A 26,640-nucleotide genomic window follows, 5' to 3' on the forward strand; every position below is an offset into this window, starting at 1 on the left:
CCTAATCGTATGCCTAGTGCATTGGAGTTGAAAAAAATAAGTTATACTAGGCATTTTGACTAACAAGCATGATATGCCTAGTGGGTTGGAGATGCTCAGTGGATTATCTTGTGACTTTGACCCGCGATTTTTTTATCACAATTGGAGAAGTCCAATTATAATTTTTTTCGCGTTAAATCATTGTGCCGATTTGTTATTGATTGTTTGATTATGATTATTATTTATTGTTTAAAATTAAATCATAATTGCAAATTAATATCTAGGGAGTTTTTCAAGATTTTTCAGGATTGTCGGTCTCATTCAAATCATCTTGATAATCTAAACCATTTATTTTGTAGAGTCCGCCAAACAGAAGAAATAGGTTCAATTATCCATTACAGTGATATGTCTGCCATAGAAGCTTTAAACAAGAAATAGTTTCATAATCCGTATAATGTGATATTTGCAGTGCAAAACAGGAGAACATAATAATAATACATGGATAGGCTATTGAATAGGAGCTTACCCATCCAAAGAAAGAGAAAAAAAATAAAATAAAAATGAAAATGAAAATTATATTACAATTAATAGCCAAGAAACAATGACCAATGGAAGACAGTCCAAAACCTTCGCCCAGGTGTATATTATAAATCCCATCTTTACAATCAATTGACTTTTGCCAAATAATTTTGTGGCAGACTCACAAAATCTGCTCACACTATATAGGTTTGATTTGGCCTCTTTGGACCACGTTTTGTTCGTGGGTTGGCACTGACCATGCAAGAGAAGGCATTGACAAGCTCAGAATCTTCTTCAGTAATCAGAATCTTGGCTGCACTAGGGTCAGCAAGGAGTTGTTTGGCAACAAGATATCCTGCAATTGACCAGGTCTGGAACAACCGCGATTGTTTCCCAATGAACCTTGCTCTTTTGGTGTCGTAATATTCAGGCCACTTGTCTCTGGATATGCGCTTCTCTGCAACCTCTACTGCTTTTGCAGCAATTTCTGGTCTATTCATCTTAATGCATGCAACAGTGAGCTGCAAAAGACCAGTTAAATTATTACAACATACTATTTCTAATTTTTACAAAGGAACTACTATGTACTATGTTAAAAAAATCAAATTAGACAAGCATAACTCCATTTAACCATAATTTCTGTTATCATCAAAATGATAAAGCGATGTTATGAAAAACAAAGATTACTTATCCTAGGAGATATCAAGTAAGCTCAAATCGTCTGTTCTTCACGTTCTGCAACATTGGGGGTTCTAAAGATGAATGATGGAGGGTGGAAGCCGGTTCTTAAAAAACGGAGGATGGGTCTGCAAACTGGTCGATCAAGGATGAATGATTTGGTCTCTCTTTTCGTGGATGAAGTACCAGAGGCTATGACCCCTTCAGACTTATTTAATTTGTTCAGCAAGTTTGGAGTGGTGAAGGATGTATTCATACCACTTAAAAGGAGGAAAACTACAAGCTCAAGATTTGGATTTGTTAGGTACGATTGCACGGTGGCCGCAGAGGTGGCAGTAAGCAAAGCTGATGGATTATGGTGTCATAACAAGGCCTTGAGAGTAAAGTTGGCTGAGTACAGCAAGTACAATCAAAGGAGACAGAGGTTAACAAATGCTAAACAGGGCGGCATGGCGCAGAACAAGCAGGGGATCCCCATCCAACCTATCATGGGAATCAAAGGCAAGTCCTACGCAGAAGTAGTTCAAACTGGAGGTAAAAATGGTGGAGAATATGGAAAGCAAAACATCTCAATTCGAGCTGTGGAGGCTGGGAATGGGTGGTTATACGATAGTGTTCTCGTCAAGCTTAAACCATTTTTCTCCTTTCATGATTTTCAAAAGGAGATCTATAAGAGGACTGGTAAGGAAGTAGTAGTTAGACAAGTAGGAGGAAGGGTTGCAATTTTATCATTCAGTTCCAACCAACAGATGAAGGAAGAAAGAGCAAAGATGGAGGAGTGGATTCATGACTGGAGTGATGAAGTATTTGAATGGGAAGAAAGGAAGTTCTTGGAATGTGACAGATATCTCTGGATCACTTGTGTGGGAGTTCCTCTCAATCTCTGGAGTATCAAAACTTTTGAAGCCATTGGCAAGGTATGGGGAGAAGTGGTCCAGTATGATGCAGATACAGTAGGAGGCCATCACTTTATGTTCGGTAAAGTCAGGATTCTTACAAAAAGGATGGAGCCCATTAATACGGTAATTACACTAGTAGGAAGTTTGAGGGATTATCAAGTGCGAGTGTTCGAAGAGCCATTAGTCAGTTTCTGTCAATGCAATGGTGGCTATAGCTGCCACAAAAATGAAGTATTGGAATCCAATATGCACAATGAGAGTGAACACTTGTCCAAAAGCAGCCGTCAAGTTGATCATGTTCATGCAGAGGTAGCTGTTAATGGTGTTAAAGGTGTTAAAGGTGGGGATGAAGGTGAAGTCGGTTCAGTTGCAGAGGAGGAAAATGATGATGATGATGTGGCACAAACTGATGACATGTCACACAATGGAACACACACAGCCGACAGAACTTTAGTAGTGGAGGATGGAGGCCATCATTGCATGTCTGGAGTAGCTGACAAACTAACTGAGCGTGCTCTAGGGAAAGAAAGGATGGTGCAGGCGGTCTGCTCAAGGGCTGTGGAGAATGGGATAAAGCAACGGGTGGAAAATCTGGAAGGCAACAAAGGTTTTATGTGTAGTGCATCTGGGTTGGAGTGCGGCAGGCCCAACATAAATCTAGAGGTGGTGCTACATGGAGCCCAAGTTCAGCCCATAATTAATGGGCCAAGATGGGAAGCTAATTCTAATCTAAGTGATTGCATAGCCCAATCACAGTTTCTGGCGGTAGAGGAAGCTGTAGTTCAGCAAGTTAATCACGAGAAGGGGGGCCCATATCAGCAAGCTCAGGCTAGATTAAGAAAGAAGTCTGACCTGAAGAGGAAAGGCAGTGAAAAGGGGAAAGAAAGAGTGAAGCACGGTGGTCTACCAAAACAGAAAGGGATCCTATTCAACAACTGTCTCAGAGGTGGTGTGATCCTTCGAGCGGCAGCAGCTGCTATGTCTCTACAAGCGTCACAAAACAGCAGTTCCCAAAGGAGAAGAAAGATAATCAAGGAGGCCCAAGCTACGATTGAGGTAGGGAAGGCATTAGGGCTCAACTGTGACGGGAAGGAAGAGGAAGTGGTGACTAAAATAATGGAGCTGGAGGAGAAAGATATGGAAAGAGCTGAAGGAAGAGTAAAGGCAGATTAAGCTGCCGAAAATATGAAGGAGAATAGAGGCTGTGTTGTAGATTGTTTAATGAAGATCATGTCTTGGAATGTTAGGGGGCTTAGAAAACCGGAAAAAAGGAGTAGAATAAAGGCTTTGGTGAGAGCAAAATTAGTAGATGTTTTGTTGTTGCAGGAGACTAAGAGAGAAACTATTGATGGTAATTTTGTCAAATCCTTATGGCCCGTGGATGATATGGGTTTTATGGAGGTGGGTTCAGAAGGAAGTGCAGGTGGCCTCCTTTGCATTTGGAACACCCAAATTTTTCAATTGGTAGATTGCTGCAGTACCAGGAACTTCATTCTTCTATCAGGTATCTTATCTCAATCATTTCATTGTGTTATTTGCAATATTTATGCCCCGACTGATGCATTGAAGAGGAGGAAACTATGGGAGAGTCTTGTAAAGCTTAAACTCTCTTATCCTAACCCCTGGTGTCTGGGTGGAGATTTTAATGAGATTAGAGTTATGAGTGAGAGGAAAGGTTGCTCAAGAAGGGAAAGGGGTATGAAAGATTTTAACAACTTTATAGAGAGCTTGGAATTAATTGATCTGAATATGCATGGTAGACTATTCACATGGTGTAATGCATTGGATGGGGAGAGGTGGAGTAGGATTGATAGGTTTTTGCTTGATCCTGATTGGTTGGCGAGGTACAAATTTAAACAATGGGGATTGCCTAGAGTCATTTCAGATCACTGTCCAGTTTTGCTAATGGAGGATGGAAGGGATTGGGGGCCAAAACCTTTTCGGTTTATTAATGCTTGGACATCACATCCTCAGTTTAAGAAGGAAGTGGAGAAGGTCTGGGAGGAGGTACAGATTCAGGGATGGGCTAGTTTCAGAATCATGATTAAGCTCAAAAGACTGAGAGCGTATCTGCGTAGGTGGAATATGGAGGTCTTTGGTAATATTGATGATCTACTTAAACAAGCTGAAGATGAACTTCATGAGTGGGACTTGAAGGCGGAATCTAGATCCTTGTTGGAACCAGAGGTGAATAGAAGACGTGAGATCAGAAGTCAAGTTTGGCAGCTAAGTAGAAGCAAGGAGAGGATGTGGCTACAAAAATCTAGAATGTCATGGGCACAAAATGGGGATAAAAATACTAGACTATTTCACTTGATGGCAAGCAACAGGCAGCGAAAAAATTTATTGGATTCCGTTCAGGTAAATGGTGTTGCGGTGGAAGACCCAAGCATAGTGAAGCAAGTAGTGGAGAATTATTTTACAAGGGTCTTTGCTGAAAGCTGGGAGAGTAGGCCTAAGTTGGCAGGGTCCTTTTTGGCCATTACTGATGTTGATTCAAAGGAAGTGCTAGAGGCTAATTTTAGTGAAGCAGAAATCTGGGCAGCCATTCAAGATTGTGATGGGAATAAAGCGCCTGGTCCTGATGGCTTCAACCTGCATTGCATTCAAAAGTGCTGGTCTATAATGAAAGGCGAGTTCATGCAGTTGTTCCAAGAGTTTCATCGTAATGGGAAGTTGGCTAAAGGGGTAAACAGCTCTTTCATTACCTTGATTCCTAAAAAGAAGAACCCACTAGACTTGAGTGATTTCAGGCCTATAAGTTTGGTTAGCTCGATCTATAAAGTGTTGGCTAAAGTGTTGTCTAGAAGAATAAGACAAGTGCTCCCAAAACTCATAGGAGAGGTTCAAACAGCCTTTCTTTCGGGTAGATGCATCCTTGATGGGGTCTTAATAGCTAATGAAGTGGTGGATTGGTGGAGAAAGACCAAGAAAAAAGGAATCATTCTTAAATTGGACTTTGAGAAGGCCTATGATTCAGTTAACTGGGAGTTTTTGTTGTCAATGATGGAAAATTTTGGGTTTGGAGTTAAATGGGTGGGTTGGATTAGGTCGTGTATTTCTACGTCAAGGACCTCAGTGCTTGTAAACGGGTCACCCACAGCAGAGTTCTCTCCTCAGAGGGGCTTAAGGCAAGGAGATCCACTATCGCCTTTCCTTTTTACTATGGTTGCAGAAGGTCTAAATATTCTGTTAGAGAGAGCCAAAGAACAGGGGATGATCAGAGGAGCTTCAGTTGGCCATCAAGACTTCATAATTTCTCATTTACAATTTGCAGATGACACTATTATATTTTGTGAAGCCAATTGGGATGAAATCAGGGTGCTTAAAAGAATTTTGAGGTGTTTTGAAGTCATGTCAGGCCTCAAGATTAATTTTCATAAAAGTATTGTTTGCGGAATTGGAGTGGGAGAGGAGTTAGTTAAGGAGTTTGCTAACAACCTGAATTGCCTCAGCCAGAGTCTACCTTTCTCATATCTTGGCTTACCCTTAGGGGCCAACCCAAGAAAAAAAAGTACTTGGAAACCAGTGGTGGAGAAGTTTAAAAAGAAATTAGCATCTTGGAAGAGGAGATTCTTGTCTTTTGCCGGTAGATTGACCCTAATTAAGTCTGGATTGTCAAATCTTCCAGTGTATTTTCTATCTATTTTCAAATTGCCTATTGGTGTTGCTAAAACAATTGATAGGATTCAATCAAACTTCTTGTGGGGTGGTTCGGAAGTTCAAAGGAAAATTCACTTAGTCCAATGGAAAGAGGTGTGTAAAAGTAAAGACCAAGGGGGGCTGGGTGTGAGAAGTCTCAGTGATGTTAATATCTGTCTAATGGTAAAATGGTGGTGGAGGTATGGTCATCAACAACAGTCACTATGGAAAATGGTGGTATGTAGCAGATATGGGGGGAATGGGGGCAGGTGGAAACCAGAAACAGTGTCAACTGCAATGGTATCTACAGTGTGGAAGGACATTGTATCAGTAATTTCCGCAAATAGTGTAGCGGCAGAGTTTTTCTCACAAAACTTTAGGATTATTGTGGGAAATGGGGAAAGAATCCATTTTTGGACGGATAGATGGTTCAATGATATGAGTCTTAGGAGTGAATTTCCTAGACTATTTAGCCTATCAGTGGAGAAGGAAGGTTCCTTGCAATTTTTTTACCACCGGAAAGGGCCGGGCAGTGATTGGAAGTTGGCATTTAGAAGATCACTTTTAGCTTGGGAGGAGGAGGAAGTTCATAGGCTAAATGTATTACTAGCAGAGGTACCTAATCTAAATCCTATAACTGAGGATCACTGTTTGTGGAGAGCAAGTAATTCTGGAGTATTCTCTGTGGCATCAATGTGGAAAAGGTTGGAATTAGCTAATGGACCCACAGTTCCCATTACAAAGTTCCTGTGGAAAAATGCAGCCCCCCCCAAGGCTCAGTTCTTCACCTGGCTAGCTTGGAAAGGGAGACTTAAAACAGCAGAATTCATGCAAAGGATTGGAGCTATACCTGCCAATGTCAGCCCACTTTGTGTATTTTGCAAAGCAGAGGTAGAAACCATAAATCATGTATTGCTGTTATGCCCATTGGTATGGAAGTTATGGTCTGCGTTGGTAAACTGGTGGGAAGTGCAGTGGGCAACGCCAGGATCTGTGGCTATTTTGCTTGACTGGTGGTCTGGTATGAAATTCAGGAAGAAGGAGTTCAACATTTGGAAGGTGGTCCCTTTGGCCATGCTTTGGTCCTTATGGAAACTTAGGAATGAATGCTTATTTAACAATGGTAGTGCAGATTTTGCACAGGTAGTAGAGCTACTGAAAGTAAGAATTGCATTATGGATCAAGTCATATGTTAAAGGGGTGAATTACAATGTGCATGATATTGTCGCAAATTTGAAGCAGGTGAGAGGTTGCATCTCGTAGGCTGTGCTTGGTCTGTCATTATGCAGAGTGGTAGCAGTGTGGGAAGTAGCAGATTTGCTTCTAGAAGTCTGGTCTGCAGCTATCTCTCTGGTTCCAGTGAAGCTCCTGTACGTGAAGCTTATGTTATGATGCAGAATGCTAGCAGATGGACTTGGAGCAGATTGGCATGTATGCAGTTTGATTGCAGAGTGGTAGGTACCAGCTTCGGGTCTGTCACGGCAGTGCAGAGGCCTGCGTGGTTCTGGTCTGGGCAGCAGTGCACTTGCCCTCATTTTGCGCCCTCATTCTGGAGCCCTCATGCTGACTTTCCTGCCTCACTGATGGTCTGAATCTTGTTACTGTGGGGTATGTTTGCTTTGCTGATGCTAAACAACCACTGTGTGTGGTCTGCTGCTGGATGCTCCAGCAGAGGGAAAGATGGTTAGCTTCATTGGCCGGTTGTATTTCTTTTCTGTTGGCTTTGGTCTGTTCTGATTTTGGTTGTTTTGTGGGTTGGGTTTGGTGATTGTGGTTGGTTACTCACCAACTCACCAGCTTTCCCCTACCCCTTCCCCCTCCCCTTCTCCCTTATTGATGTATTCCCTTTCTCGGTTTTCATCAATAAAGATCCTTTTCTTCGCTGATCAAAAAAAATCAAAATGATAAAGCAGTGTCAACACTAAACTACTACTAGAATGATACCCAGAATATGTGCGTGGAACAATGATGCAGATCCACATATATGAAAATAGTGTATACCCAGCTGGTCATCCTAAAGTACAAACTCATTAGTGTATAGTGCTAATTAAACATCATTACAAAGGAAAAAAGCAAATATCCTAAAGTACAAACTCATGTTCTGACTAATAGAGAGTATATGTTGAGGGTTCAGATGTATCTTAAAGCAACAGAGACCTCAGATTGTGAGGATGTGAGGGCTGTGAGGATGTGACAAGGATTATATTAAGGGTTGTGAGGATGTGATCTAAATTTATAAAACATAGTTCCTTCTCAAACTCTAAAATGGCCCTAATAGATAGTAAATTTAGCATTGTCAGGTGTTTCTTCAAAGATGCATGATAAAAAATAAGGAATAAAAAATTGAAGTACTAAAAAATAACAAAACATTTTCTGTGTTACATTAAAAGAGTAGGTCTTCCATTGAAGTTAAGCACTTGGAAACCACAAAAATAGGCAAAATAAAATGTTTCCTACAGCATTTGACGGCAGTGCATCAAAATCTTAAGAGAAAAGATACGGATCATGAAAAAATTTTCATGAAATTGATCATGAAAAATTTATGGCTCTTGGATTACCTTGGTTAGTGTGTGGTGTTTTATTTTAAGTGTAATCCAAGGGTCATAAATCTTTCATGATCATTTTCATGAAAGTTTTTTCATGATACCTAGCATTGCTCAAATCTTAATAATCAATAACAAGTGCAAACTTCGCACATACAATGAAATAGTCATGTGCAAGCATGGACATGCAGAGACTTAGTGATAATACAAGTCCTACAAAAAATAAAAATTAAACATAATAAAAGACTTATTTCCATGCTATGTGATGCTTCATCAAATTAGTGGGACAACTTCTTCTTCTTCTCTTTGAAAATTTTCTCTCTCTAAAAAAACCTCCACCTCAGGGCCTCACCGCTGGCCAGCCGGCCGCCGCCTTTGGCCATGGCGGTTGGCTGGCCTAGCTTTTCCTCTTGTGTTGTTGCTTTTTCTCCTATTAATCTTGAGCCCCCTTTTGTTTTTCGGTTTTCTCCTTTTACAGATCTAATCTCTAGATTTGATTAGGATGCTGTTTTGTCCTTTCGTTTTTGTTTAGGGTGTCTGTTCTCTCAGGTTTTCTTTTGGGTCTTTAGCTGTGTTTTCCTTGGGAGGTTTTAGATCTATCTTTGCTTCGGCCATGGTGTTCAGTTTTGGCCATGGATTTCGGTTTAGGGTGGCTGCGTTGATCATGGGTGGGTTGGTTCAGGAACTTCATTCGGGCACTTCCACTGCGAGCGGGAGTTTGAGGGGTGAAGGTTTCATAGTTGTTTAGGTTCTTCATTCGAGCGCTCCGTGCGAGTGGGAGTTTGAGGGGTGATTTCCGTTCAAATCTTTGGTGGTTGGTGCTTTTGTTCGGTTAAGAGGTGAATGGCGCCGGGTCTTCTTAGAGGGGACTGCTCAGCGTTTGTTGGTGAGGATCAACTGAGGGAGTTGTTTGGGTGAGTAAACCGTGGCAGAAGTTTAAGTTGGTAATTTGGGTTTTCAGAGTAATAGCGTGGCTGCTGAAGCAGCTCCATTTCCAGAGGCAGAGCAACTCCAACACCAGCGGCAGTAGAGGAGGCACCAGCAGCTCCATTTCCAGAGGCAGAGCCAGTGGCTGCTGAAGAAGAACCTAAGGAGGCCGCAGCAGCTGTACAGGAGGCACCAGTAGCAGTTTCCGGCGGAGGTTGAAGACGAGAGCTAGGATTTTGTTGAGCCAAGGAGGAGTAACCAGCAGGGTTTGCAGTCATGGATGGTTCTCGGCAGCAGTAGGCGTGGGGCTCAGTGTTTTAGGTGTCAGTGCTTTAGGTGGTCTTCGGCAGGTGTGGGTGTTCTTTGTGTTTCAGTGGTAGGTGTGGGGCTCAAGAGTTTGAGTTGTAGTTTTTTTGGGTTTGTTTTGTTGTTTTATTTGTATTTTAAAATATATTTTGTGAGGTTAAGGGGTCGGTTGTAAAGACGTGAGCAGTAGTAGTAGGAGAGTGAATTTTTACTCTTCGAATCTCTCTCAATACGTTTTTTTTCTTGTACCTTTTAAATTTCATGTTTTAATGGAACTTTTTCTTTGCCGATCAAAAAAAAAAAAAAAAAAAAAAAAAAAAAATTAGTGGGACAGTTACAGAAATGCACCAACCGGATTGCTGGGTGGGGTGGAGCTCAGGTTATTTATTATTATTATTATTATTATTATTTGGAACACTCGGTGGGGTGCTAGGTTTCAAACAAGTGAAAACTGCATTAAAAGAGTTAATACTAACATCACTAGCATCTTAAAGATGCTATGCAGAAGCAGTACAGACTCATTTCAGATACTCTGTAAAACGTGACAAATAACTCACAAAGAAAGCCCACTCTACCAGCTGATCAGTTTTTATAATCCAGCTGTAGTTGGAATTAGGAATGAATCCAGAGAGAAGCAAATTATAATCCCACAGAAAATTAGAAATGAAGTGGAGTCGATATAACACAGTAATAGGCCCCTCAACTCAACCCACCATCCTATCTAAAAAAAAAAAAAACTCAACCCACCATGGTTTCTGTTAAGCATCAATTGAATCAAGAAACTTAAAGCAGTAAAACATGAGCATTTAGCACCACAACCAAAAATCAAAGGCAACTGACTACCTGCCAGAGTAAAGTAGGCCAGGCACCTGCATTATGGTAGGACCAAGGACTGCACCAAAAACCACAAAGGATGGTGAGATACAATTTATTTATTTATTTTTTAAGCCTTAGTTCAAGGATGAAGAACTATCACTTCTTCAAGGTAGAAATATTACGTGTTCTTTGGATCACTGCCTGTAATAATCGGCCACTCCTGACCTTCAAGAGCAGGATAACATATCTTGAATGGCATGTCTGCTACCAAATCTGCCCATTTGGCTTCAATGAGATCCAATATTGCGTGTGACTGATCTGCTGTCGCAAGACTACTCACCACAGACCACAAGTTTCCAAGAGAAAAGAAACGGAAATCCATGTGAGCGGGTTGTAAGTTTCCAATTAAATAACCTCCTTTATTAGGCATCCATTCCACAAGCCAAGGAGAAATCTGATCTGGGTAGATATTGAACTTGTTCACAGCATCATATGAGTACTCTTCTGTCTTGTAGCGGTAAATCTCATTGAGTTTTCTCATATCAATCCAATAATACTCTCTGATATGGAACGATAATGCCACAAGACGATTGTTCACTGCTCGGATTAGGTCAGCTGATCCATCCTCCGGAGCAAGCATTTCACGTGCACAAAGTAATGCTGAATAAAATAGTGCCTGCAACAACAACATGAAACACCCTACCAAAATAATACTGTTTTATCTTACCAAGCATAAAGATGATAAAAATAAAGAAAATCTACCCTGGTACAGTTTACATATATCCAACATATAAGAGAAACATTTCAACAAATAAATAAATAAATATCAACAACATTTTGCTAGTGATATCTAAAGAACAATCAGTACCACATAGATGTCAAGATTTGTATCAAATTTTAGATTTAAATTTTTTATCAGATTCAAATGTTAACTAGAGAATCATCTGACCGCCACTGTATCTTCTCTAAAATCATCAACCTTCAGCATAGTCAACCACAACTAAAAATAACCACCTCTCTAGGACAATCATTTCTAACATTAGGATTGGCAATATGTCTTTCATAGGCACACACAATGGCCATAGCCCAAGAAACTTTCTTCTTAAAAAGAAACTGAAAACACATCCAAATAACAATAATATGAACAATTTACTAACCTGAATTTCCAGAGGGTGACCATGAATCCCCATGCAGCGATCTATCATACAAGAACCATCTGTCACTAATAAAGTTGGGAACATATCAAAACCATCAGCAAGACATAGCCTCAGAATCATTTTAATTCCAGTTTGGACATCAATTCTCTCCTGAACTGAGAGATCTCCGGAGCATTTTCCATATGCACGCAACAGTATAATCCACCACAATCCTGGAATTAATATCATAAAATGAACAGAAAAAAAAAATGCATAAAATTCTAATACCAGGATATGTATATTTTGCTTAATAGGCTTTTTGAAATAATATGTTTATTTACCAGAATCAACAGGTGCAACACGACCAATTGCTGCCTCTCCGAAATCAGGATCCAATACCTCCTCTGCTGCTGAGTCATCACCATCCAGGGGAACTGTGCGCACCTTGAAACTAGCAGGCATCAATCCTTGACCAGGACTATGACAGTCCATAGTTTTCTCCCAGCTCTACAAAATAAGGACTACACAAGTCATGCATACACAAGTCATGCACAATTATACACTAAAATGATCAATTCTAATCACATAATTAACTATGTCAGTTGTATGCATTACAAGTAAACACCTGTGGACCAAATACACAACTAAGGATTACATATATGCAGTGTATTTGCGACTAGTTCAGTACTCAGTTTCCATATGACATGAAATCCAGAATGGCATAAGCACCATTGTTCTATTATTCAACTATCCATCTTACATACAAATGCATGCAAGGAGCGTGTAACTATGTTACATGGAAAGCATATTGCTTTAGTGAGCAGGGATGAGGTATGCCACTTTTTCTAGTTAATAAGTAGCAGAACACAGTATGCCCTTCTTTTCTTCTTTGGTAAGTACAAGAACATGGTGTGCTGCATACCCTAAAACAAAGTACACTAGATGCAGACTTGTACAAGTCTCATAGTTCCAATTGGCGAGGGGTTTTTGTTATCGTACTAGTTTTCTTTTTCTTTTCTTTTCTTTTTTTGGCCCAAGTTTCATTAGAATTGTTGCCCTTTTTTAAGAAATGCAAGAGTGATTTTCTTTTAACATGTCATCAATAATGAAATAATATTATGAAAATGCATTGTTTATCGTGTTCAAACTTTCTTATACTAGAATTAGTTCCCAAAATAACATCAAAGCCCTTCATGGGCATGACAACAAACGGAAAAGGAAGTCTATGGTCGGCGACCTCTATATCACAACCGCTAACACCTTGTTTCAAGATCAGTTCACCCCCAAGAGGTGACACTACACAAATAGGAGATGCTAACTATGCTAACTCCAATTCCAAAACAGATGCAAATGCAGCACATACAAAAGAATGAGATGCACCCGTGTCTATCAACACACTAGCAACCGAGTTGCAAAACAGAAAAGTACCTCTCACTACTGATGGAGCCGATACTAAATCCTGCGCGGTAACAGCATACACGCGCCCTGTAGGCCCCTGATCCACCTGCTCACCTCTAGGAGCAAAAGACTGTGCACAGACTGGGATGACGAAGCTCCCGGATTGGCCCTCGAGGCCTGCACAGACTGAGCTGGCTGAAATCCCTGCGTCTACCTAGAACTAGACGCTCCCGATGCGGCACCCAACTGCGGGCAATACCTCTTCAGGTGCCCAGGCTGACCACACTGATAACAAGATAAGGACTGGCCCCTGCCCTGACTCTGGCCCTGAGGTCTAGCTGAAGAAGAAGCAGCTCGCTGACCCCCTCCCTTCTGCGGGCAAACCGAAGCTTTGTGACCCAGCTGGCCACACTTGTAACAAGCAAAGTCCCCCTGACTACCTCTCCCGGAGCCTGCACTCGGCACTGGAAAGGTCGATCTAGCAACACCACCCTGCAACTGCGGAGGGTTAGAACCCCTCTGCCTCCTGCCATCGCCCTGGCCATCTTGGCTCCTCTTGGAGCCTCTCTGCCCCTCATCCTCCTCCTGCATCATGAGCTCCATATGAGCTGCAGCGTCTACTAAGTGTCTATACTCTCGGATGTAAGACCCACCAACCCTCAGCTTGAGGCCCCGCCTCAACTTCCGCTCAAACTCATAACAACGGCGTTCTTCGGACGCCACCAACTCTGGTGCAAACCTGGACAAACTAGTGAAAGTGGCCTCAAACTCCGCCACAGACATGCCCTGCTGATTAAGCCGGCTAAACTGATCCCTCAGCTTCTCCCTAGCCACTGCAGACAAGAACCTCTCCTGGAAAGCATTCACAAACGCCTCCCATGTACCACCAACACGAGCCTTCTCGTACTTCCACCATTGACCCGCATCTCCCTTCAGCTGGAAGGATGCCAAGGTCACTTTCAATGCTCCGTCCTCGATGCCAAGCATCTCGAACGTCTTACTCATCTGTTCCAACCACTCGTCAGCCTTCAGTGGCTCTTTTGGATCCCCAACAAACTCATCCGGATTTGACCGGAAGAACTCCCTTTTCAAGAAGGAAGGCCCTACCTCAGCTGCCTGATTCTCAGCTCTGAGAATACCCAAAGCTTCCGCTATCTCTCGGGCCAAGGCGCCCATAGCCTGCTGACCCGCTGGCTCGGCTACATTGGCCTGACCAACTCCCTCCTGTACTGCCGGAACGTCATCCGGTACAGGTACCTCCTGCCTCGCAGGTCTACCGCGCCTAGCACCTCTTTCTCGTCCTAACATCCTAATAAAGGTGGTACAGAACGTCAGCACATTCACAAATGTGCCAAAACTAAACACTCACGTCTTAGTACATGGACAACAGTAATTCACTCCACGTAAGCACATAAACACATAAGCACTTACGAATTTCATTTCCGGATAATGATAGTCCCGAGGCGTTACTAGAGTTCCGGTTAGAAACAGCATTGATCAAGTGTTTCCAACAAGACTCCCAGAAACCCAAAGGTCCAATCAACATCCTAGAAACTAAATCCCATACCCACATAGTCACATAAGCATGTTATCAATTAAGCACATAGCATATGACACTACATCTAAGTCTCTATCAAGCGAGACAAACCCATTGTGATACTAGTCACTTCCCACGTACCCAAAGTATTCGAACCCGGTACGCTCTGATACCAAGTTGTAACGTCCTCAAAATAATGATATAAAACCCATCAATAAAGACATGCAATGGTAATAAAGATTGACATTCTTCTATTCATGGAAGTAGTTCCTTACAAAGGTATTACATGTTAACAACAAAAGCAAATGCCCTACGGGCTTACAGCTTTCCAAGTTAACACTTGGTTACAACAAAAGAGTACTAGCTCGTTTACACATTAAGCCCTTGGCTTGAGTTTACATGTAATACATCAAAAATAAGACAACAAAAGTGTGTCCGCCTCTAGCCTCCCAAGCTACGTCCTTGGAGGTGGCATGCTACCTGTACCTGAAAATGATATTCCCATATAGGGTGAGCCACAGCCCAGTAGAAACATACTAAACCAAATATGAACAATGACTAAAAGATTAGCAGTTGATAGATGGCCAACACAGATACTTTCGCTTATCACACTTTACAGTTTCATGACATGCAAGTCCATATTACAATTCATTTTCAATTCTTTTCGATTCTCAATTTACAACCATGGCTCAGAACCTGGCCAAACAACTCATATGAGACAGTAACTCATATCAAACACTTCCCATTTCATAATAGATAAGCATACTAGCTATATCACACAACAACAGATAAGCATACAAGCTATATCATCACTTCCACAGATATGCATATGAGCACTATCACACTTCCAATGACAAGCATATGAGCTCTGTCAATACATCACTAGATAAGCATATGAGCTCTATCTACGGAGTCCATCCCCTATCTCCTCCCAACACATCCGGTTTAGAGGTCCATCCCCTATCTTCCCCTAAACCGCGGAGTACATCCCCTATCTCCTCCAACACAACACAATGCATAAAAACAATAATTATACACATCATCACACAACACATAAATTTAACGTGTTCTTTCCATCATCATACTCAATGACTCATTCTAGTGATTAGTTTCCGTTTGCCTAATCATCATGCATTGTCTACAACAATCACGACTATCCTCCACCGATAGCCCAAGCAGTTATTTCTATACAGAAAGTAAATGCAACAATAGATATTTAATCAACACTTCAATTATGTGAGTGATAAATAATTCAACTACACCCTTTAACCCCTTCCCTTTTCCAATTTCCACATTCTCAACTCAATTTCTCATTCCCAACAATTAATTATACAAATTAATCAATCAATGTAATTAGGGCATTTTCCATAATTAACATTACAACCCTGAAGGTCCCATTTTCATCAATGATTCAACATTTATTCCATTTCTCTATACCAAACATGCATCTAGGTTTATTACGAATAAAACCCCAACTTTTGTAAAATTACACAAAAGCCCCAAACTTTCACAAAATTACCAAACCAACCCCAACATCTCAAAATACTAAAATTTAAAGACAAAATCCATAGAGAGGAGTAGGATATCCCTATCTCAAATTCGGAGCTCCAATGGAGATGAAGACCAAAACCAAAATGCTCCAAATTCTGAAATTTTCAGATTAAGAAGTAGCCCTCGACGATCAACAACCTTTTTGTAAAGGCCAAAGATGAGCAATTAACTCTTACTAGATCAAATCTAAGAGAGAAGGGCCGGTTTTAGAGTGAGAAGCTCTGAAAATGGCTTTTTGGAAAAGTAAGAGAGAGAAAAGGTCTTGAAAAAGTGATCCAAAAGTCGGATCTCGGATTTATATAAAAGTCTCCCCGCTCGAGCGGCCAAACCCCCGCTCGAGCGTCACTCACAGACTCCCGCTCGAGCGGCCACTCCCCAGCTCGAACGCCGGATACACACTCCCAGAACTTATGCAGACAGTTCTCCCGCTCGAGCGCTCGAATCGTCGCTCGAGCGGCACTCACACAATCCCGCTCGAGCGTCCAACACTGCACAGGAAAAACTTGATGGGTGAAATCCCCGCTCGAGCGTCAAACTCCCCGCTCGAGCGGACAGGTCAAAATCTGGGCAACTAGTTTTGGTTTCTAAACTTAACCAACCTATAACAAACCTGCCCAACACATCCTACAACTCAAATACAAAGTAAGAAGGGATGTAAACAAGATAATGATCAACTACCAACATCCACGGACATATATCCGGATCACTGTGAAACAAGGGTAAACCCGGGATCGCTATATAAATCATACAAATTATACAATTACCTGATTCACCTCATCAATTGTGTTCGAATCATTTTTCCACACTGCTGCTTCAACACTACCGTATTGGCCCATAGGCTGCTTGGAATCAGGAGAAACATCGAAAAATAGTCGTCGTTGCTTAATGTGCGGTGTACTTGGATCCACCAACCCAGTTTTGCAGCGAACGGGCAATGACTCCGCATTGTACTCACGGTCAGTTATGTGGGGTGTATCTGCATCTGAGTTAGTACCCACTGTTCGGCTAAACCGAACCTTAGGACACGTTCGCTTTGTGTGCCCAATGCATTTGCAATTCCCACATTTTCTTGGTCTTCGACAGTTGGACGAGGCCCATCCTGGGTTCCCTTTTGTCTTCACAACATCAGGATCTTCTACTCCAAATTGTCGACGGAATGAATGTTTCCCTTTGTCTCCATTCCCACCGTTCAAATTCCTCTCATATAACTCCTTCATCCGGCTCGTCATCGGAAGACATGCATCCCTAGCCTCTTTGAAACCTTCCGTTGATTGCGAGGCATAGAAACACATTTCGTTGTAGGAAGAACTCAATATCCCATACCGGGCCGTCTGTGTTGTAGTGCTATCAATTGAGGGTTGAGGCCATTGCTGGCCATCCTTGCTTGCAGCCCTTGTCCATCTATGCAGCACACAAGTTGGGGGAATTTGCGTTAAATTTTCAGCTTTCATAACACATATCATGTGGCAGCAAGGTTGCCCCAACGACTCGAACTTCATGCAAGAACATCTCATTGCAGCATCCACTGGACTGTGTGTTACTATCCATGATCTGTCCTTCACTTTGTACTTATGAATATAGTAGCATTTCTGATCATCCGGCAAAGGGAACACGTCCTTGACATTCAACTTCCCCTCTTCTAAGATTTCATCACGGAACATTCTAAATATATTTCGGGTGAATAGCTCAGCTCCATGTCTCTCTATATCTCGCAATGGAGTAATCAATACCGAAAAAGTGTTATTTGTTTCAGCATCATCTCCAGCCTCGTTATACCTTATCCTTGCAAGAGCCCGATCATAGTGCCTAACAAATTCATATAGCTTCAATTTGTGTTGGAGGAAGGGATTGAAATAAGCATTCATACACTCCGAGCGCTGAGTGCTCTTCATCCCAACAAAGAAATGTCCACACATATATGCCTCAGCCCACATATGACGCTTCTCATATGTCTCCAACACCCAACTGTTGGTTTGAAGTCCAAATTTTTCGACCATTGTCGTCCAGCCATGCTCAAACTTTGTCTCGTCCGTTTCCATGTCCATGCACTGCTTGAAAGCATGTGCTGTGAGAACCCAAATATAAAAATTAAGTAAATAATTAAATAATAACAATAATAATATTACAATCTCAAATATTTTGATGGTGAATCTTAAAGTGCAAATTAAATATTTGGAGGGTCTTTTAATTAATTTTAAAACCTAAAATAAATTTATGGTGAAAGTCTTCAATTTAAAGGCAAGATTTATTATTTTAATAAATAAATAAAATAAAATTAAGTGTCAAATTAGTAAGCATATTTTGATCTAATAGTAGTTGTATTTTATTTAAATTAATGGAGAGACAAAATAAAATAAAATAAAACAAAGGACATTTTTGTCTAGAGTCATTTATGTTATGTATAACAAAGAAAAGAAAAGAAAAAACCCTAGGTTCCTAATACATTCTATAGCAGCAGCCACAGCAGCCGCGGGGAGAAAGAAGTTGAGAGAAAAGAAGAAAAAGAAAAAAAAAAGGGATTGCAAACAAGGAGTAATTTTTGGGTGTGGTAGGTCTTCATCTTTCTTCTTTTCTTTGTTTTTGTTCTTTATCCTTACTCTATTATTATTTAGTTCATTGATGGAGAGGTTGTAGATTTATGTATTTTGTATATATGTATACTGTTAAGAAATCTAAGGAGTTAAATTCATGTATAAACAATCGGTGTGAATCTTAGTCCAAAAATTCTGCACATAATCGCAAACTTTAAAAATCAAGAAACCATATCAAACGGATGAATTTTAATCTGAAATTTTTACAGTAGATCAATTACATATTGAATTGCATATCTGAATTTTTTTCATAATTTTTGGGAGTCAAAATTCATATAAATTGAGGTATCCAAATCTGTCCAGAAAACCAGTCCGAAACAGTAAATTCGGGAGTGTTGTTCTCTTTGGGTATAAATCCAAAAATTATCAAATTAGTGTCATTAGAACCGGTTACGAGTCTAGTTTCGTACGTTTTTGGCCTTGCATTGATTGCTCGTGTATATTAAGAGAACCGTCAATTTCTTTAAAGTGCTGCAGAAAACAACCTGTTTGGATATAATAAATTGTAGATAATTATTTTGATAAGAAAATCAAGTGAAACCAATTGGGTTTGAAACTTAGGATATATTAGTTGATATCTGGAGGTTTTTGGAATTTTTCGAATAGCGTGGAGTGGGTTTTGTAATTTTCAAAGTTGGCGACTAGATTGGGAAAATTTGTTTAAAACTCTGTTTTATCTCAAAGTCACATTTAATTAAGTTTCAACCGGAACTCATGTCTTGGGTGATTTTAAACCTTGAAGAACATGAACTTAGGTAATATTTAAGAGTAACGTTGAGTTGGGTTGAGCCGTGTTAGTGCGCTTTAGTTTGAGGTTACTTAGTTCCTTTTTTTTTTTTAGTATTTTTAAATTAGTTGTGACGTGTAGTTTTTATACTTGGTTCAGGGCACTAGTTGGACTTTTACACTCTATACGAGGATTATATTATTTCATTTTTCAGGTGAGTAGTTTCATGCTACGTATTTTTATAAATGTTCCCCTACCCTGAACTGTTGGAAAATTAAATTGTTGTTTCAAGACTAAACTGTTTTGATAAATTATTATATTATCAATTGAATCAAATTATTTCTGAAACATGTGTGAACTTGGCATACTGTAAACTATTTGTTTTGGTCTCATGTTTATAATGATGAACCACCATGTTTTGCGAAAACTGATGTGTATTGATTATTGGGACCATGTGTGTATTTAGTCCAGGGAAATTATTCCACTGTGTGTGGTGACTCTGGCCACTAGGGAACAGATCCGGGTTGAGCCGTGATGACTCTAGTGCTCAACGATTGTAAGGAAAAGACCTTTAAAAACAACTAGGTGACCTTCGATCGGATCGTCTTTGAGAAAAGGCCTAGGTGCCACCCTGAGGATGACTCTTAATTCGGTATTGGATCCAACGGGGCTTATAGCCTTGAGAACTGTGTGGCAGATTATTTGTTTTTCTTGGTACCCAGAAAATTATTGGTGTTCATGTTATAATCTGTTTTAAGTGGAAAATGTCGTTTATCATGTTCTTGCGAGACATGAGTATTTTAAGTGTTGAACTGTGGAACCTTTTTTTTGAAACAGATTGTATTTGCCAAACTGTATGCCAATCTAGTTTCTGTGATATATATCTTATTTTGGAATTGAATCCTGTTTTCAAAACTGTATTTACTATCCATGTTGCTACTCACTGAGCTATCAGCTGACTTAGTTGTTTACCATTTCCAGGTGTTAGAAGGACTTAGAGTGGACTCATGGCGTAACGGGGACTTAATTGCATGGACCTCTAGGGCATTCCTTTAGTTTAGAGTGTTATGTCAAGTTTGTGCGTATTTATATTTATTCTTATCGAAGTTTATTTAGGATTATTTTTGATATGTGGGTTGTTTATATCCCATAAGTTTGGATGGTTTTTTATTACGGTTGATTTTGCCGTTTATAATTGTGACATGTCTTGATTGAGTTTTGGTTATTTATTATTGGACTATTGTTTAGTTGTTCAATGTGATTGGATTCGTGTTAGGCTTACGTGTGCCTTGGGCTAAGTCCCTATGGGCCACGGCCGGTCATGCCCGGATTTGGGGTGTGACATGTGCAAAGCCACTTATGTGAACATTTGAAACAGCATTTTTCCCAAGATGCCAATTACATAATCAATGTCTTGCGTCTGGAAATACTCTTCTGATTGCCTCTCGCATCGCCTTATCCCCATCTGTCAGTACGGACACAGGTGCTTTATTGCCCATCGCCTCCATAAATGTTTCCAAAACCCATGTGTATGTCTCAATTGTCTCATTAGCTAGCAAAACACATGCAAATATCGTGGTCCTAAAGTGGCTAGTCACACCAGCCAACATGACAGAAGGTTTCTTGTATGCATTGGTTCTGTAAGTTGAGTCAAATATCAACACATCACCAAACTTTGCGTAGTCGGCCCGCGATTTCGAATCTGCCCAGAACAGATTTTGTAACTTGTTATCGTTATACACATCATACTTGTAAAAAAAACGTGCATCAACATCAAGTTTTGCGCATAGGTAAACCAACGCACCCTGCGCATCACCATCCTCAACTTCTGCTCTACGTTCGGCTTGAATGTGGTTGTGCAGATCCGTACGGATGAAACCAACATTCTCATAAGACCCAGACTGATTTACCATATAGTCCATGATTTGGCTAGTCTTCACACCGACATTGCGCATAGCCATTGCTTGAGCGTTGTCAGCGCTGTTTAAACTGCGATGTGACCTCAGATACATCACACAGTGTTGTTCCGCCAATTCATGGTTGTGGTCTGCGACGAAGTGAGTCACAACATACTTTCCCCCTTCACCAGCATCCGCATCGTACCGTATGCGAAATTGGGCTTTGCAACCTACTCTTGTTAGTGCCTTGGGAGCTCTACTCTTCTCAGCAACACGGTCCAAGTATTTTGGTAATCTCTGACCTTCCCTTGAACACAACCACAGCCTACTAACGACCTTTCCCTCTTTATTTGTGTTAAATCTGGATTTTCGTATACTAAATCCCTTAGCTTTAGCATACGCATTGTAGAAATCTTCTCCATCTTCGACCGAATCAAATTTCTGTTCCAGAATAGCACGTTCAACATCACCAACCATGTCATTGCGATGAGCATCGTCAACCATTTCTTTTTTCACATCGACTCCGCCATCTTCAACGTTCATGTTGGTTGCTTCTTCATTGCTTGGACCAGCTTCGCAACCATGATCAGGTTCTGCCCGACTTTCATTCATCAAACGAATGTCATCTGCTTCATTTGGAATGTCATAATCATCACCTTCCCTTTTAACTTCCGTTAGGGCCATACTGCACATCACATTACTACAAACAATTACTTGATGACCGAAAAATGTTAACACAAACACAAACATAACATTTTCACACGGTTTAGCTGTTTGTGCAAACACAAACACTCGCTTGAGAAAGAGAAAGAGAATGGTTAGCTGCCAATGGAGGGGTTTCCGTTGGAGCGAAGCATAGAGCGGTTGAAGTTAGGATGGGGGTTTAGTTGAGGGAAAATAGCTGAAGTGAACGGGCCAGAGAGACAGAGAGGGAGACAGAGAGAGGGAGACAGCTCCATACCTCATATCTAGTTCGAGAGAAGGGCTTCACTTCAGCAATGGAACCAACACAGCCTTGTAGTTACGTTGTTGTTGGAAATTGCCCGTTATACTGTTCCCTACAGAGCTTCGTCAATGGAACGAACCCAACAGGGGCTTCTCCCTGTTAATGGAAATCAACAGTTACACTGACTCAACCTTACACAGAGAGGAGAACAGAGAGAGATAGAGACGAAATACAGAGAGTGAGTGGGATGCAATCATGCAAATACAAGCATTAACCGGTTGCCCCGGTTTCAACTTTTTCACGATTAAATAATTCAATGGTCTTGATCAATTATTGTAATCTAACGGCTAACAATTGGGTTGCATATGGTGTGCAACCTTAAGGGGGTTGCACACTTAAGCAGGACCCTTAAATTTAAAATAAAATTTAAAAGTTTTAATTAATTAATTTTGTTGTAAATTGGTTAGTCTTTTGACCTAATCGATTAAGCTGGATCATTTTCGATTTGACTGATTCACTAGTTTAACCACGGTTTTAGCTATTTTATCAAAATATATTCCTTAAATTTGTTAGATTTGAAATAAGCTAAGATTGAGCTTATTAAAAACTGAACGATTGAGATTGCTTGATTAGAAATGAATTTCTTGTCCAAACAATTGTTAACTTTTATTTTACAATCATACATCAGGAAAGGGATGAAAAAATGAGTTATTTCACTATATAAACCTTATGCTCCCATTTAATATTGTAGTGTTATGTATGTTTCAGTTCAAGACAGTTTTTATTTTAAAATTAAAATAAAATATAATTTTTTTTAATTAATTAATTTTTGTAAAAGTTGGTTGGTTCTTTGACCTAGCCGATAGGGTGAACTATTTTCGGTTTGACTGATTCGCTAGTTTAATTGCGATTTTAGCCGTTTTATCAAAATATATTGGTTAAATTTGTTTTATTCGAAATAAATTAAAGATTGACCTAATTAAAATTGAACGGCTAAAATTGCTTGTTTTGAAATAAATTTTCCACCCAAACAATTGTTAACTTTTAAACACTTAAGAAAATCCCCATTGACTAGCTTCCATTTAACTTTTATTTTATAATCCCACATCGAGAACAGAAAGAAAAAATGAATTATTTCACTTACATAAAGTGAATCTTATGCTCGCTTTTATATGAACAAAAGAAGATTTTTAGTGAGAAACCTTATGATCAATACCTCATACTAATTTTTTAATTTTCTTAATTTTAAACAATTAAGAACATCCCCGATTGACTAGCTTTCATTTAACTTTTATTTTACAAAATATAAAAAAATTAAATATAATTATCATATTTTTATTAAATAATATATTATTTTATTCCGTATATAACACGGGTAATATGCTAATTGATAATATATAAAAATTAAAAATTAAAATTGACACAATTTTGAAATTTTGTGAATCAAATTAATACATGCCAGTTCTTGATTTCCCTTCCCTTTACATTTTCTTCTCTTCCCAAATATCTCATCTAATTCTGAATCCAAACATACATGATTAGAGACTTGGGAGAAATTTCAAATAAAGCTCCTTTATATATCTGAGTAATTTATCATATTTATTAATTTTTAAATTGTCAAATTTATTATTTAATTATTTAATTTTATTTATTTATTTACATATTTACTTTTACAATTAAGATGAGCTTGTCACCTTTAATAATTTCTTACATATTTAGCTCTTCCCAACACCCAAAATAATGCTACATTTGATTGTGAACTATCCATCCAAAAAATTGGATTCTTTTTTTGTTTCTGAATTAAAATTACAGTACTATATATCCATTGTTACATTATTTTATAAAAAGTTCTAAATAATTCTATAATGATATTAGCTTATTTCTTTTATTATTATTAATAACACAAATAATATTACAAGTTCTTATCGAGAGAATTCTAGAGAAGAAATGAGAGTAGGAACCACTGAATATATAAACAGTTGCTGAGCTGAAGATTATATATATATATATATATATGGAGTCTCTGAACTTGTTTTGAAGTGACCTAGTGGAGCATATCAACATCTTGCTTAACAAAAATGGTACAGTAGGTGGATTTGAACACGTCTACAAGGAGAGGAAATCGCAGGAACACGAACAAAGTCGCAGGTGTACCGGGCAAGACAAGCATAGAGAAGATAAGTGTTTTAATTTGGTCCCTAATATTTAAATTATTCTTTCTTTAATTGTAAAACACGTTGAGATTTAGAGTTTTATAAAAACAAAAATAAATATCAGACAAGTTTTTATCCATAATTTTTATGAACATAAACAATAAATTATTTTTTTCAAAAAATATTATTTACACTAAGACTCCTCAACTATTAACTAATATTACTTTACTTTTCTCATATATAAACCATATATATTTTGACCCACTCAACTGTAAAAATGTATTACTTTCACCCCTGTAAATCCTCTCTAAGCCACCTCCCAAAAGGGTGTGTTTATATGATTTTCATAGTTGAGGATGTTGGGGTAGTTGGCTCGGATACTCCAAGTCAGGGTGTAGGCACCGAAAGAAGGATGCTCAAAGTCTGAACTGGTTGAAGACTTGCCATGTGCAAGTTTGTCAAAAGGAGTACCGTAAGGAAGAGGAAAAAATGGCCTCCATTAATAAAGAGGGTGAGAGATGAGCAAATATGAGCTAAAAACAGAGTGAGATCAGTGAGTAAGGTGAGGTTGAGTATAGAGAAGAACTTGTATCTCTTTGTTCAATTACTGAGAGTTTCGTTGCCCATGGACGTAGGTGATTTATCGAACCACGTAAATCTTTGTGTGTCTATTTTCTGTGTGTGTTTGGTGTTTCTTTCTGAGTCCTTGAGTCCTAGGCACAATAGAGGAGTCAATGAGTTCATCGATAAAGAAGATAAAATAATAATTTTTAATAATTAAAGGGTCTTAGTGTAATTAATCCAAAAATAAACGTTTAAAACAAGTAGTTTTGGGTTGTTTCTAAAACAACAAACATCTCATAGTTACATATGAATGAAATTTAAAAAAAAATATGAGACCTGGTAATTAATAAGAAAAGAGCATGTGAACCGTCCTTCACATGCAATGCAACGTCTTTTTAGCAGTGATCAATGTTGATAAACCTCCTACAGCCAAATCCACCCAAATCCTAACTACTTCAAAACATTTTGGACTCAGTAGATAACATTTCTGTGGCAAAAAATGTATATGTACCCAATTGAATTGTTAAGGTTTTATTAGATGCCATTAGCATATTTGTCATGTGATGTCTATTGGTTGTGTTTGGATTGGGTTGGGTCGGGTGGCTATAACATCATTTTCTTAGGAGTGTTGGCAAATCGGGTGGTTTGCGACCCGTTCAAACTTAGGCGGATTGGGAAAATGCATCCACATTCATCCGCTCAAACCATTGAAATCGTACATTCTGTAGCGGATTGGTTCGGGTCATTCGGTTTTAGCGGGTTGAATGGATGTTTGTCCTGCCCTAGATTTGAATAAGGATTTAGAAAAGAAAAGAAAAGAATATAAGTGAAATGTAACTATTTTTCATTTACATTTCACTCACATTTTTCTTTTTTCTTTTCAAATTGTGTTTGGATTTAAGATTTGAGATTTATAGGGAAAAAATAAAAATAAAAAGTAAATAAAATAGAATTTTTATTTTCCTCAACAAATCGTCTCAAATCCTTAATTCAAAAACCACTTTGCTTTCGTCTAAAATGTTTTTTTTTTTTTTATCGGTCAAAAAGGATCTTTATTAATGAATAAATGTACAACCATTTGAATTACGTCAACAAAGTGGAGGAATGCAAAGAGCATTACAATAGACTTACGTCATTCCAACTAAGTTGACGCTGTGAAGCCTACCCCGATTCTATGCTAGCACAACCCCAAAGTTGGTGACTAACCAACACTACAGCCAAGAAAAACAAAACAAAAAACAAACAGCAGAGCTAATAAACTAGCCTAATCCCTGGGCCACCCCCATTAGCAAATCACCCCCAACTCATTGCATCACAACTCCTCCCGAACACATCCTGATCTGCCTCAAGTTGAGAATGAAGTCATCGACTGTAAATGAAAATCCTTAAAGAGTGGTTTCAACCACAAAGCTATCATAATCTTAATCAAGTCACACAACTCAGTTTGGTTTGGATTAGATGCTCTGAAAACACACTCATTTCTATGTTTCCAAACTGACCACAACACAACCAATGGGATAGCACTCCATATCTTTCTCTCCATCTTCTTCATACTCCCCCCTGCCCACCATAACAGGAAATGATCCACAGAACCTGGTGAATCACCTTGAGCATTCCACAATTTCAGCATTTCGTCTAACATGTGATGTGTAGAGACAATAACAAGAAAATAATAAAGTTAAAAACGGGTAATGTTATGGTAGATACCCTCAATAGTTTGATCTAAATTTTATTTTAGTTTTTTGTAGTTTAAATCTAAATAATTTGATTCATATACTTTAAGGCTATGTTTGTTTGGGTGGACTGGATTAGCATTCTCATGACTAATAG

At 39.3% G+C, this 26,640-nt stretch overlaps 1 protein-coding gene across 1 annotated transcript; it reads right to left on the reverse strand.

Annotated features, from left to right (window-relative positions):
• Positions 1-692: 692 nt before the first annotated feature.
• LOC114317471 (alkaline/neutral invertase E, chloroplastic) lies at positions 693-26,440 on the reverse strand. Its single transcript, XM_082915973.1, has 9 exons — positions 26,310-26,440; positions 21,685-21,832; positions 21,066-21,444; positions 16,696-16,907; positions 11,787-11,952; positions 11,467-11,678; positions 10,492-10,985; positions 10,337-10,385; positions 693-1,019 (listed from the first exon to the last, which is right to left on the reverse strand). The coding sequence occupies exons 1-9, from the start codon at positions 26,438-26,440 to the stop codon at positions 693-695; spliced, it is 2,118 nt and encodes a 705-aa protein (XP_082772099.1).
• Positions 26,441-26,640: the final 200 nt, after the last annotated feature.

The sequence above is a fragment of the Camellia sinensis genome, chromosome 1 (genome assembly GCF_055761805.1).
Source record: "Camellia sinensis isolate YWXY chromosome 1, ASM5576180v1, whole genome shotgun sequence".
NCBI classification, from domain to species: domain Eukaryota; kingdom Viridiplantae; phylum Streptophyta; class Magnoliopsida; order Ericales; family Theaceae; genus Camellia; species Camellia sinensis.